General features: G+C 39.2%; 1 protein-coding gene across 3 annotated transcripts in view; it reads left to right on the forward strand.

Annotated features, from left to right (window-relative positions):
- The window catches only part of MTUS2 (microtubule associated scaffold protein 2), a 429,948-nt gene that overhangs the window by 76,193 nt on the left and 339,247 nt on the right, over positions 1-14,508 (forward strand). For 2 of the 3 annotated variants that reach the window (XR_012426783.1, XM_045377128.3), the window contains exon 3: positions 7,633-7,830. Coding sequence is in view for 2 of the 3 variants with exons in the window: in XM_045377128.3 (XP_045233063.2) it covers positions 7,633-7,830 (198 nt within the window). In the remaining variant the exon portion in view is untranslated. The remainder of the gene's footprint in view (positions 1-7,632; positions 7,831-14,508) is intronic. The other variant, XM_045377130.3, reaches the window with a different exon arrangement.

Consider the following 14,508-nt stretch of genomic DNA (forward strand, 5'->3'; position numbering starts at 1 on the left):
CCACTGCGCCCAGCCTCTTTGTTTTTTAATGTAGGCATTTACAATTATAATTTTCCTTTTAAGCATTGCTTTAGCAGCTTCCCATAAGCCTTGGTATGTCATTCATTTTTATTCATCTTAGTATTTTCTAATTCCCCTTTCAATTTTATCATTGACCCAGTGGTTATTTATGTGTGAATTCCCCAGATATTTGAGAATTCCCCAGATTTCCTTGTTACTGATTTTTAATTTCATTCTGTTATGACCACAGAACATACTTTGTATCATTTCAATCCTTTTTAATTTATTAATGCTTGTTTTATGGCCTAAGATAAAGTTTATCCTGGAGAATATTCTATGTGCACTTGAGAAAAATATGTATTATGCTTCTCTTGGGTGGAATGTTTTATAGAAGTTTGTTAGGTTTAGCTGCTTTGTAGTGTTCAGATCTTCTATTTCCTTATCTTCTGCCTCGTTGTTCTATTATTAAAAGTGAGATACTGAAGTCTCCAACTATTATTTTGAATTGTTTATTTCTCCTCCCAATTCTATTCATTTTTGCTTGAGGTAATTTGGGTATCTGTTGTTAGGTGCATATACATTTATAATAATTGTATCTTCCTAATGCATTGACCTTTTTATCATTATGAACTATCCCTCTTCATCTCTTCTTTTAAGACCTACTTTATCTGATAGGAGGACAATCACCTCAGCTTTCTGATGGTTGCTTTCTGCATGGCCTGTGTTTTTACTTCCTTTAATGTTTAACCTATTTGTGTATTTGAACCTAAGGTGTCTCCTATAGACAGCATGAATCATTAAAAAAATTCAGTCTGACAATCTCTGCTTTATGATTGGATTGTTTAATAAGTCCTCATTGAATGCTGTTATTAATATGGTTATATATTCATGTGCCATTTGACTTTTTGTTTTCTGTATGTCTCATGTCTTTTTTTTTTTTGATTATCTGCTCCTCATTGGTGTTTATTTTGCATTAAGTGGATATTTTCTAGCATAGCATGTTAATTCCTTTGGTATTTTTTTCCACTATATTTTTTGTGTTATTTTCTTATTGTTTGCTGTAGGACTCACCATATACATCTCAACTTACTGGAGTCCTACTTAAGTTTTATACTAACTTCAGTAAGATACAGAAATGTTACTCCTGTAAACCTCTATTCCCTCTTCTCCCTTTTTTGTGCTGTTATTCTTATATGTATTACATCTATGTATGTTACAAACCCAATGAAAGATATTTTTTGGTTATTACTTTATATAATTTTATATCTTTTAAAGAAGCAGAGGATAAAGGAGAGCAAAATATATTTTTGTAATTTGTTATGTTAACCTTTTTATTTACCATTTTGGATGTTCTTCATTTCTTTCTGTGAATTTGAGTTTCCATATGGTGTCATTTCCATAATACAGCTTTGCCCCCACCACCTCCTTTATGCTGTTAATGTTAAATAGTGTGTTTCAATGTATTATAGGCCTAATAATAGTTATATGCCTATTGTTTTATACAATTGCATTTTAAGTCAATTATGAGAAGAAATATACATAATTATTTTTACCAGTACCCTTTGCTTTTTTTGTGTGGATTTATCATCTGATATCACTCGCTTTCAGCCTGAAGGACTTCCTTTAGTATTTCTCATCAGGTGGGTCTATAAGCAACAAATCTCCAAGTTTTTGTTTATCTGACAGTGTCTTTATTTTAGCTTAATGTTTTGAAAGATAGTCTTGCTGGAAATAAGATTCTGGGTTGACAGTTGTTTTTCTCCTCCAGCAATTAGTCGTCTCACTGCCTTAAAGCCTCCGTTGTTTCTGATAAGACATCAACTGTTAAGCGATTGGTTTACTTGTACATGATGAGTCATTCTTTTCTTCCTGCTTTCAAGATTTTCTCTTTATCTTTCTACATTTCTTACTATGGTGTATCTAGGTGTGGATCTCTTTACATTTACCTTATTTGGGTTTCCTTGAGCTTTGGATGTAAACATTAATCATTTAAATAAATTTTGAAAGATTTGGACTATTTAAATCTTTTTTCTGCTCCTATCTCTCTTTGTTCCTTCTGAAACATCCATTCTCTGTATGTTGTTGCACTTAATGATGTTCCACATCTCTCTGAGGCTCTGCTTATTTTTCTTCATGTCTTTCCGCTGTGTTCCTTGGATTGTGTGATATGTATTGATCTATCTTCAAGTTCGCTGATTTTTTTTTCTGCCACTTCAAATCTGTTGTAGAGGCCCTTCAGTTAATCTTTCATTTTATTTATTTTGCTTTTTAACACCAAACTTGCCATTTGGTTTTTATAATTTCTCTTTATTGTTATTTTCTATTTGATGAAATATTGTCATCATAGCTCCTTTACTTCTTTAAGCATAATTTCCTTAGTTATTTTGTTATATTTATAATAGCTCTTTTGAAGTTTTTGACTGCTGGGTCTTTTCATAGGCAGTTTCTGTTGCCTGTTTTTTTCTCGTACCTGAATCAACCTTTCCTGCATTTTTTTCTTTTGTGTGTCTCATCTTATTTTTGTTGTAATGGAACTTTTAGATTATTATTGTAGCATCCTTGACTACTAATTACCTCTCTTCCTCTCTGGGGCTTGTTGTTTGCTTATTTATTTGTTTAACAACTTGGTTGATCTACTATAGTGAAGCCTATTTCACTTGCATTGTGAATTCACTAATGTCACTCCACAGAAGGCATAGCCTTGGGCATGTACACAGTCACACTGACAATGTTTTACCAGGGCTGTCTTTCCCTGATCTGTGTTACATTGTCTTCCTCCCTTCGGTATCACATTCAGCTGTCAGGTTCCACTAATTACTGACTGATTGCTCCATAATTTTCTACAGTGTCCTGGGGCACACGTTATTCCATAGTCTGATCCAGTTAAATTCAAGCTCCTTTTCAAGGGTAGTTTTTAAAGCCACTCTTTGAGGTTAGTTCTGACCCCTGGATAGCTCTTTTCAGTTATTTCCTTGGCTCCTTCTGATAAACTACCTTGTCTACAGTTTATTATTTTGCTTCATGGAGCTACCAGCCTCCTCCTAATTGCTTACCATAAAAAGTCTTTATTGTTTTGGAGATTGCTGTTAGGCCTGAACTTCCCCCACAGTTTGTTCCAAATAAAGTTAATTCCTTTGCAGAGGACTCTGGAGATTTCTGTTCCTATTGCCTACCTCTATGCTTGCGCAGAATCTCTCAGGCACCATTCTGAAGCTGGGGTTGGGGACAGTGGACTGCTTCTCTTGGATTGACACTCCTGGTTTATAAGTGAGGTGCAAGGTAGGGGCAGTAGCTTCTAGTCTTCTCCCGTTTTCTCTCTAGTGTTGAACTTCTAGGGAAATGGTGATTGGGGCCCCAGTATTGTTTGGCCTGCTGTGCCTGGGGTAGTACCTCTGTCTTATATGTTTGGGCCAAGTGAAGGAAGGTTCCCTGACATTTTGACCACTCTCTCATGTAATTCAGCGTCTACAACATGGAGCTGGGGGTGGGGTTGGAGTGAGAAATGGTGGTGGCCCGCCCATCCCAGGCAGATACTATAGTCCTTGACTCTAGGAGAGGAAACCCATCCTTTTGGCCACACCCATCCAGAGTAGAGTTTTCATTATATTGTGATGATAGTAGGGGAGGAAGAGAGTGGATTGTGGTTCAAGTGCCACTGACTGTCACTGTTCTTACTGGATTTAGTAGAGTTTCTTATACAAATGTTTGTTTATGTGCTACATGTTCATAGAACAATTTCTGGAAACTGTAAATGGTGGTTGTTATTTTAAATGTTATTTTACCCGTTATGTTTGTTTCACTGGGAAGCATGTCCATGGAAAACCTCATGTCACCATTCTGAAAGTTGTCTTTTTTATGTGCCACCTCAGCTTTCCTGTAATATTTATAGCTATCATTTGTGTATTGAAGGCTTATTATGCACTTGTAACATTTGTATTTCTGTCAAAGTCTATATTCTTGAATAGTCCAAGAACACTAAATACTTGGAAACATATATTCCTCTGACATGCTAAATGTCCTTGTCCGTTCCCACTGCTATAACAAAGTACCATAGATAGGGTAGTGTATAAAAACAGGAATGTATATCCCACAGTTCTTATGGCTGAAAGTCTGAGATCAGGGTTGCAGACCACCATCTTCTCATTATATCTTCACATGGTGGAAACAGAAGGAGCTAGCTCTCCAGCTTCTTTCATATGGGCACTTGGGCACTAATCCCATCCACAAGGGCTCCATTCTTATAACCTAATTATCTCCTAAAGGCCTCACCTCTAAATACCATCACATTGGAAGTTAGGATTTAAACCTGTGATTTTGGGGATGGCGGGAGACAGACATTCAGTCCATAACACTGGACTAGTTTGAGAAATAGTAAGGACTATATATTTTTATAAATATGTCCCTCTTACGAGAAACTAAGATTAAATTAAGATACATTCAGTCAGAACAGCTGAATGCAGTTATCTCACAGCGTGAGTTTGTTATGCCCAGACTGTTTGTTCCCCAAAGAAGACCACCAGAGTCCAGAGTCGAAGCCAAGCGGCAAGGATCTTTACTACAAGTTCGAACTTGGTCCCTCCTTTACACAGTATACAAGAGGGCCCCGAACAATGCGAGCGTTTGCTTTTTATAGCCCGAAAGTTGCAGGGGAACAAAGAAATTCTTTTGGCTCCTGTGCTTTCAGTAACCTTGAACGGCTGTCCCCTTATCGGAGACTTTCCAGGTGGTGTTTGTACTGGGCTCAGGGAGTTTGAGAGATATATGGTGGTGGGATGGGAGGATGGGATGTGTTTGTGCTAGGCTCAGGGAGTTTTGAGCCCGGGGGCTGAGGAATGTGCCCAGCTCCTTTCAAGTTGGCATATTCTGTTGAAGTTTTCAAAGATCCAAGGACCGCCTGAATCAGAATCACTGAGGTGATTGTTGAAAGAGCAGACTTTTGAGCTCTACTCCAGACTAACTCTCATGCAGAGACTAGTAGAGATATTTGACTTATACTGTGGGCTAAATTTATGTGGTACAATCTTGGCTAACGTAAACTTCAAATAAATATTTATCAAATACATTGTGGAAACCATTGTGCTAGGAGCTGGTGATATAAAAAGAGTAAGACTTGGTTCTGCAAAGCCTGAAGGCATGTATGATATTCATGAGATTAATCTGCTGGAAGGAAAGACCATTATAGAGTAACTCAGTGTATGATACAGGTACCATTAAATTTACAAAAATTGTATTCACAGAGAGTTGGGGGCAGAGTATACTTTGCAAGTCATCTAAACACACACACACACACACACACAAGCACGTGCACGCATGCGTGCGCATGCACACACACACACGCACACACACACACACACACAAACACACAGCCCATATGTGTCTTTATTAAAATAAAGATCTGGACTATGGGAAAGGGAAACCTGGAAAACAATTTAGAGACTGGCTTCCTGTGTACTTGGGATCCTGTGCTGCTTGTCCTCCCCCTCACTGTGTGTTCCACTGCTGCTTTTCTACTGATGAAATCAATAATAATGGAATATAAGTAAGTGTCGAATAAGATAAATTTCGTTTTGAACATATTCAGTGACTTGTCTTATGTAATGATTTAACAAACTTAGTTTTCATTCTTGACTAAGTATTAAATGTTTACTGCATGCCTAGGTACTCTTAAAAATTCTGAGTTTAACTTTTCTTCCAAAATATAGTTTGTTTTTCAGAAAAATTATTTTGTTCATATTCTCTTCGTTTGATTTTGCATAATTATTGATTACGTTAGAAAGGAGGTTATAGATGACTTAAAATAGTATCAAAATGTAATGGATTTAGAGCATACTTATTGTTGAAATTACATCTGCTGTTTAGCAACTCTTTTCCTGTTCTACAGACATCATCCAAAATCAATTTGGCGTAAATTCACTGTGAACATGGTATCTGATATATAGGGATATTTTCACTGTTCTGGGGACCTGAACTAAAAGTATTCAAAATAATGTGAGAACAACAATGTGGAGTCATTAAACGCGGCATAAATTGCTGATACAAATGGGCCGTTACCACTTGCTAGTGTGTTGTTTCTTCTTTTTCATAGTTGGGGTTTTGTTTTTTGTTTTTGTGCTTGTCCCAAGCACTAGGACAGGCCTGAGTCGGGAAGATTTGCAGCCCCAGCTCCTTGCTTTTTTTTCCTTTTGTGCTCACTCGGTTCCTCCCCATCCTAGTCCTGATTCAGGCATCAGGAACCCACAGCTGTGCAGCTTCTGCCTTTATCTGGACACACGGCTCTCCATAGCCTCACTTTTGGGGGAGCTGCTGGCAGAGGAAGAGGTCCTTTTCTATGTGCCATTTCGACCCAGTGTATCATCTATTGCCGTTCTCCGTATTTCCACACATAGATGCTTTCTAATATGTGGTTTCTTCATGGATTTATAGACATGGAATTTTTTTTTCAAATGGGTCATTTAATCTAAATCCTTGTTTACTCTGAAACCTGGTAAATATTTCACTGGATAATGAAGAGTTGACTGGCATAAGAATGCTACTGAATGATCAGTATATAGGCACTCATGGTAAATAGCCCTGCTGGTGACAGTTGTTAAAGGAATCAGTGAGGACAGTTATACAGCACTACAGCACATGAGGAAGCTTGGGTCTTTTAGATTTCCTATTAAGGAGCATGTGTATATTGACAATATTCTGATTCTCTCTGATGCTGAGAGCCTTCTCGTAGTGTTGTTGTAATCATCGCAGTTGCTATTGCGGGAGCCTGGCCCAGACTTAGAGTATGGGGATGCTGAGATGCTAGATTTATAACTTGATGCCTTATTATTTCAAAACAAGCTGACTTTGCACATATCTGGGAACTAATTCTGAAGTTTAGACTGACATAACAGATAGTGGGAAAAGGAGAAAAGAAATCTAACATCAGTTTGAGCACATATCAAGTTCTTGTGGTATAAGCAGTCATATTTATACTAGATTTGCAAAGTTAGTGTTATCATTCCCAATCTTTACATGAAAGGAAACTGTGGCTCTAAGTGTTAGGACAAGGGCTTGAGATTACACAGCTCGTCATTGGGAGAGCTGATATTCCAGCCTGGCTTGTTCCACAGTCTACACTGTCTCCTCCTCATTCCTGCAGCCAACAGATGGTTAGATGATTCTTTGTACATGTTTTTCATAAGACTTATTACAAACTGCTTAAAATTACTAGTGAACATTCACCACAGTGGTTCTTTGCCCACTGTATGTCAAAATTTAAGGTGTATCTCAATTTCACAAATCTGGGGTAACTTGCAACAATAACTATTCACTTTCACTTATTGTCTTAAGCACTTGATACCTTTTCTTATGGCCTTAAGATAGAGTTATTTGTCTTCCTCAATTCATCTGCCTAAGTAGATGGTAAACTTGTCCAGGCCGGGGCTGCACCACCTCCTCTCCGAGTTCTCTGAGGCACCTGACCCACAATATAAGGGGCCTTTCTCTTCCAAGGTCCATTTTAGATGTGTTGAATCAAACCTTGCAAGATTAATTTTAGTCTGTTTATGATAGAGCTGGGTTTGAATTCACAATCTGTGGAATTCTTTAACTCATTATGAACTGAGAATAATTTTTGTATTTTATTTGGGTTCATTTTAGCAGATTTAAAGAAAGCTTCCAGTTCAAATGCTGCAAAATCCAGTCTCCTGAAATCTGGTCTCCGTCCTCCTGGATACTCACGTCTCCCAGCAGCCAAGCTGGCGGCGTTTGGCTTTGTCCGGAGCTCCAGCGTCTCCTCAGTCTCCAGCACCCAGTCCGGGGACAGTGCACAGCCAGAGCAGGGCCGGCCGGCCACCCGTAAGTGGGATGGGGCAGGGTGGGGTACCTGCACTGAATTAAAACCAGTGCGCCTGTGTAACTGTGTGTCATTTTCTTTGCATGATTGTTTAAGAATTCAGATCACCTCCCTTAGCTTCCCATTGTTGTGTTATTCATCTACTGAAGAAAAATAGCCCATTTACACCATCAGTTATGGGGAATTAGTGTGCCGGGAAAAAAAGATTGTAACCTCCTCTTATGATATAGAAAATGACTTATCCAGAGACAGATTCCAGCAGCCCTTTGCTTTGCAGATTCTAGGTAAGAAATCACAGAAAGATCCAAGAAAGGTATTACTACATTGTGCTGTCATGAAACATACTAGATATTTAATATTAGTTGAAAGAATCATTTAGTTACCTGTGATTACCAGTAATGCCTTCACACTGCCAGAGCACTTGACTGGATTTCTGAAAGTTAAATAAATAATGTTAAAAGTAGCAAAACACTGCCAAGCTTCTTTAAGTCCATGCCCGGGAAGGTCCCCATTAGCCGAGATGATGCTGTTGGAGGCCCGTTTCCTGAGACTGGTACTGTAGACTGCATTTTAAAGTTTGAATTAATAACCTGCAGAGCACGTTACAATAGCTGCTGTCCCTGAGGAAGATCTGGAGGTTTCCCATTCAACTGTGCCTTTGATGACCAAACCCCATCTCAGTCTCCACTTCAAAGTCAATTTTATTGGATGGGAAACCATGACATCTAAGATGTTTTCAAGACCTTGCCAGAGGCCCAGGAAAGTCTTAGAGGTTTCCATGTAGAGAGTTGTTTTGAAGGAGTTGTAGAAGTTGAATCAAACTGGAATAGTATGAAAGAGAGAGAGAGCGATCAATTGATTTATTATTTTGTCAGTTTCTTGTCCAAGCTTGTTTATTCTCTGTTCTTTCTTGAGTTTACAGAGATGATGTGTGGAACATTTGCATAGTTCTAAATTTTGGTCTACTACCTAGTTATTTCTAAAAGTAATACATTACATTTCCCTTTGTCTTGATGTGTTTGTAAGCAGTTTCTAAGGGTGTTTTCTGAAGGTGCTGTAGCTCAGGCCTGCTTTCACACAGGATACATTTAAGGAATATCACTGTAATTAGTGATTACATCATTACACAGTAAGTGGTCTCAAAATCTGAAACATGAATGTAATAAAAAACTGTTTGCAAATGCGTAATTCATGTTTTTAGAAATGCATGTGCATAGTAGCAGTCTGATGATTTTAAAATACAGGAGCAACTATTTATCATGATTTTTATTAATAAAATACCCGATGACATGTTTCTCTTTTAGAGGAAGTAGTATGAAGGAAAAACTTATCATATGATATATATCTTTCAAACAAAGGAGTTAGATTTTGATGTCTTAAAAAAAATTCACCTCAAGGGGAGATGAGCCATGTCCACATAACAGCAGCTTTTGCTGACCGAGAGCTGACAGGTGTGGACAGAATAATTGCAGGTGTGCTTAGGGCATTTCTTCTCACCTCTGCTCCAAAGGATACTAGAGAGGGACCCCTGAACACCCAGGGGATAAGAGCTGTATGTGCTAGAGAAAATAACTCCCAGTTTAAAGACTTCATATTAAAAGTGACATTTTTATATGAATGTCTATCCAGAATTGTTTTCTATTTTAAGAGACATATGTTAGAATCGATTTTTAATTATCAGCTACCTACTATGTATGTAATTTTTACTTCACCAATAAATCACAGAAAAACCTCCCATGAATTTGAATTGTCTTAAGTACTACTAAATCATTATACCTATACTTGTTATTAGGTGTAATGTCAAGAAACATTTTGTTTCTATGCTTTAGTGAAGAGATGGTGCTTTGATGACAGGGAATAAACAAAATATGAAGCTCTTGAGAGAGCTGAAAGTCCTTAGATCAACTTCTCACATGGTATATATCTATCCAACAAAGCTTTCTTCTCCAAGCTTGTTCATTCTCTGTTCTTTCTTGTGTTTGCAGAGATGATGTGTGGAAAGCTTTGCTGGTTCAGCTCATGGAAACAGCCAATGTGGTATCAGAATTGGTCCCTTTTTTTCTTCTTGGAAAGCTGGTCTTTTTGCAGACACTATTTTCACATAGGATTCATTAAAGGAATACTGCTGTAATTAGGGATTATGTCATGCAGAGTAGATGTTTCAAAATCTGAAACACGAGCATGGTGAGGATCTATAGTCACACATTGCTTAATGATGGGGATATGTTCTGAGAAATATGTTGTTAGGCAGTGTCCTAATGGTGCAAACATCATAGAACATACTTCCACAAACCTAGATGAGATAGCCTACTATACACCTAGGTGATATGGTATAGCCTTGGCCCCTAGGCTACAAACCTGGAGAGCATTTACTGTACTAAATACTGTAGGCAATTATAACACATTAGCGAGTATTGGTGTATGTAACAACATCTAAACATAGAAAAAGGACAGTAAAACTATGGTTTAAAAACTAAAAATCATGGTGTTCCTGTATAGGGCACTTAAGCATGAATGAAGCTTGCAGGAGTGGAAGGTGCTCTGGGTGAGTCAGAGAAGGAGTGGTGAGTGAATATGAAGGTCTAGGACATCATCATACACCTTTATATGATAAACCAGGGCTATCCTGGAGGCCTGGTTTATACCAGCAACACCACAAACATGAGTAATGTGCTATGCTGTGACATTACGATGGCTAAGACACCACTAGGCAATAGGAACTTTTCAGCTTATTTATAATCTTACAGGACTACTGTCGTGTATGTGTTCTGTTGTTGACTGAAGCATCGTTATGTGGTGCCTATGGTATTTGCAAATGTGTAATTCATATTTGTAGGTGCTTGTGCATATTAACAGTCTAAACAATGTCCACACTGACTGTGGCATGCTATACTGGGACACTTTTAAGTGACTCATTGTGAATTCATGAGTGTTTCCTAGGCTAGCCTGGCTCTCCTGGGACTCTTCCTTGCTGTTTCCCTGGGTCCTGAGGGGCAAGTGATGATGAATGTGGAAATCGGAGCCCCATGCATCCCCCTGGACATGAGATGGCAGGGCCATTTGGGGTCTCAGCTGTTCCATATGGAGTCCCCATCTACCCTGGGCTCAGGCTTCAGGCCATTAGCCCAACCCCACTGAGCAGAGGCTTTCTAAGTCCGGTGCCCGTCTATGTCTTTTTACCTTTTCCACAAGGTTCTGGCAGACGAGACAGGCACAGGGAAATGAATTACGTGCATAGGTCCTCAGAACTTGAAGGTGTCTTGCCATCCAGTTTACCACCCATTTTATAGCTGAGCAAACAGATCAGGTTGACCTGCCCTGGGTCCTGGGCTGGTGTTCTTCCTACTCTGTTTCCTTAAAGCTGCCATATACAGGGAAGATATGTGCATGCTTTGAATATATTTTCTTTCTTTTAGTAAAGCAAATCATAGAGTCAGAGCTGACTTGAGAGGCCCCTCAGGCTTCCCAGGTTGTCAGCCAGCCCCTGCGGGACGCTCAAGTGCGAGAGAGGGTTCCGCTCTATGCAGAAGCCACCTCTGAGGCTCTCATTGGGAAGCGCTCGCTACGAGTTCAGGTTGTCTCCTTGTAATCTTCAGCGAGTAGCCACAGTTCCTGTGGACTCACACAGCACCTGCATGTGTATCGTGCCCCCAGGAGAGCCCCAGGATAGCATGCCCTTCATTCCCTTACCAATTCGTCATGTGAAGATTATGAGGTTGGCCCATTTTGAGCCTCGAATAAAACTACAAATTAAATTAGTGACCCATAGCTTTTCAAAAACATATTTACATTGAAGGAGGGAATGTAATTTTCTACCTTAGAACTTAAGCATAAGCTTAACATCATAGGTCTGACCCGAGGTGTGGCTCCTTAGTTCTTTTATAATGTCCAGAGATGAAAAAAAATCCCAAATATAGTTTAGGTGATAGAAACTTATTGATAAAAATAATGACTGTGCTGTAGAATTTAGAGTTGGAAACATACTATTGCCTCATGTATACAGGTTGTGCATCCCAAATCAGAAAATCTGAAATTCAAAATGCTTCAAAATCCAAAATTATTTTGAATGTTGACACAATGCCCAAGGGAAATAGTCATTGGAACATTTTGGATTTTGGATTTTGGGGTTTGAGATGCTCAACTGGTATAATAAAAATATTCCAAGATCTGAAAAATTCCAAAATTCAAAACAATTCTGGTTCCAGGAATTTTGGATAAGAGGTACTCAACCTGTACTTGGTTATCACATTAATCAGTAATTAGGGATAGACTTGATTTTCCCAGTGGGTAGGCAGATGTGACTTAAAGTCAAAACCTTTGGGAACATGTGCGGAGGGAAAATAGGGTGACATAGGTTTCATAAATTAATCATTAATGAAAATAGATCGTATCACCCAAGGATAGAATAATTTATGTGGAAAATCCTATGTCATCATGTATTCTGAATAGCACTTCATTTACTGGGTGCCCAAGAAACAGAAAATATCTATCAGAGAAGTACATGGAGAATGTGATATTTGCAGCTTTCCTTTACCATTTCTCTTCCTCTCTTTTCAAATACTGCCATACTGCCGTGTGTTCTCCATGGCATAACCTAAGAACAGAAATTATGGGGCAAAGAATTTGAAAAAACAAGTAAAAAATAAAAATTAGAAGTTTTTCTCCTTTTTTTTTTTTTTCTTCTGCCGTACAGAAGTATTCAGATGATAGGGAAGTAGAGCTACAGCTGGGGAGGTGGGCAGAGAGGCTGACGTTCGCATAAATAATCCTGGCAAAGGATGTATGTTTTCAGAGCCTGCAAAGTGGCATGAAGTGGAGGGTTAATTTCTGATGAGGATGTCAGGTTGTTTCTCAGAAGGGATCGTAAGCCAGACCGCCTTTTGGAAGGTGGAATGAACTCTAGGAGATCTTTGGTAGGGGAGCGGTGCTGTTGGAGCATTCAGAAAACTTCCTGAATCTGAGAAGCTGCCATTCCCCGTGTAGCCTGCTACTTCATCGTGGCGCTGTTTGTCTCCTGGGTGCTGAGCCCACATGTTTGAGCTCCCCAAGATTTATTCTCACAATGTGTCTGTTCAGGTCTCTCTAATCTTCACCTTGTCATCTGATCTACAGTTTCAGCCCTTAGCAGTTTGGACACAGTGCTCATGTCTATCTCTCTAGCTCTGATGTGTCCCTCTAGAACTACTCACCTGCATTTCAAATGAGCCATCAAGTATCTCTAACTGGGTATCAACTCACCGCAAACTGGACACTTTTTCAGAAAACAAATTCATTTTTTAGTACAACCCAAAACCTTCTCTGGAAGTTGCTCTGTCTTTTAATGATATCTGTGATCTCCTGGCAACCAAGACTGGGAATTTCAAAATCAGCATTACGTCATGCCTGCTTTTTTTGGGGGGGCGGGGTGGGGAGGAGACAGAGTCTTGCTCTGTTGCCTGGAGTGCAGTGGCACGATCTTGTCTCACTGCAGCCTCTGCCTCCCGGGTTAAGCAGTTCTCTGCCTCAGTCTCCCGAGTAGTTGGGATTACAGGCGTGCGCCACCACACCCAGCTAATTTTTGTATTTTTAGTAGAGACAGGGTTTCACCATCTTGGCCAGGCTGGTCTTGAACTCCTGACCTCGTGATCCACCCACCTCGGGCTCCCAAAGTGCTGGGATTGCAGGTGTGAGCCACTGCACGTGGCCATGTCATGCCTGCTTTTTGCCGTATTTTCTGTTCACTCATCATTTCTGGTAAATTCTTTTTCTCTGGCACTTACCCCATCCTCATTCTTCTCTCTCCTCATCTGTGTTAAAACTGTGGTAGTGCTCACCTGAGCTCTTCCTGGCATACCTTGGCTTTCTAATCCACAAAGTACATGGTCCTTGGTAATTTTCCCTTTGACCCCGTTTCGATTGCTGCATGGTGCCCCTATGCCTGCTTCACCTGTCAGACTTCAGGTCCTCCATGACCTGGCCCTCCTACCTTTCCTGCGTACCATCCTGACATATACTCCCAACTAGCGAAATGTGAGTAACAAAAATGTGTTGCTCACGTTTTTTAATGAGGGCTTTGTGCTTTCCTGCCTTTTGGTTTTGATTTAAACCATTCATCTCTGGAATACACCTCCCCCAGCTTTCTATGCCATCTCTCTCTGCAGATTCTATCACTTTTAGATACATTTCAATTTTTACTTCCTCTAAAAATCCCTCAATGTGATTTTTTTGTTCCTGGAAACCCCTAGGGCTCTTGACTTGTATCACTTTTATTACCTACTAGCTCTTGTAGTTATTTGTTTTTATGTCCTCTCTCCCCTACAGACTATAAGCTCTTAGCAGGTAGGGGCTATGCCTCTTAATAATTTTAGTATCTCTCACACTGAAGGACACTGTCCTTTACAATAGTAGAATTTTAAGGGAAGTTCTCTCCCAATAGAAACTTTTTCTCTTATGTAAGGGCATGGAAAAAGAGATTTTTGACTTAAGTATCTTTGAGAGTATTTTGTATTGGGAACATATTTTTACTTTATTCTTGGATTTTGATAGTTGATGAAGCTCATAATTATAGCTCTCACAGTTTTTGAGGACCTCTAAAATGTCATTTTTATTGACTGTGGTATACATAGAGATAATTTACTTAAGTCAAAGAGTAGAAAACTCTTTGAACTCTAAATATATTCAGAGATAAACATCATACAGAC

This window comes from Macaca fascicularis, chromosome 17, assembly GCF_037993035.2.
Source record: "Macaca fascicularis isolate 582-1 chromosome 17, T2T-MFA8v1.1".
In the NCBI taxonomy this organism is placed as follows: domain Eukaryota; kingdom Metazoa; phylum Chordata; class Mammalia; order Primates; family Cercopithecidae; genus Macaca; species Macaca fascicularis.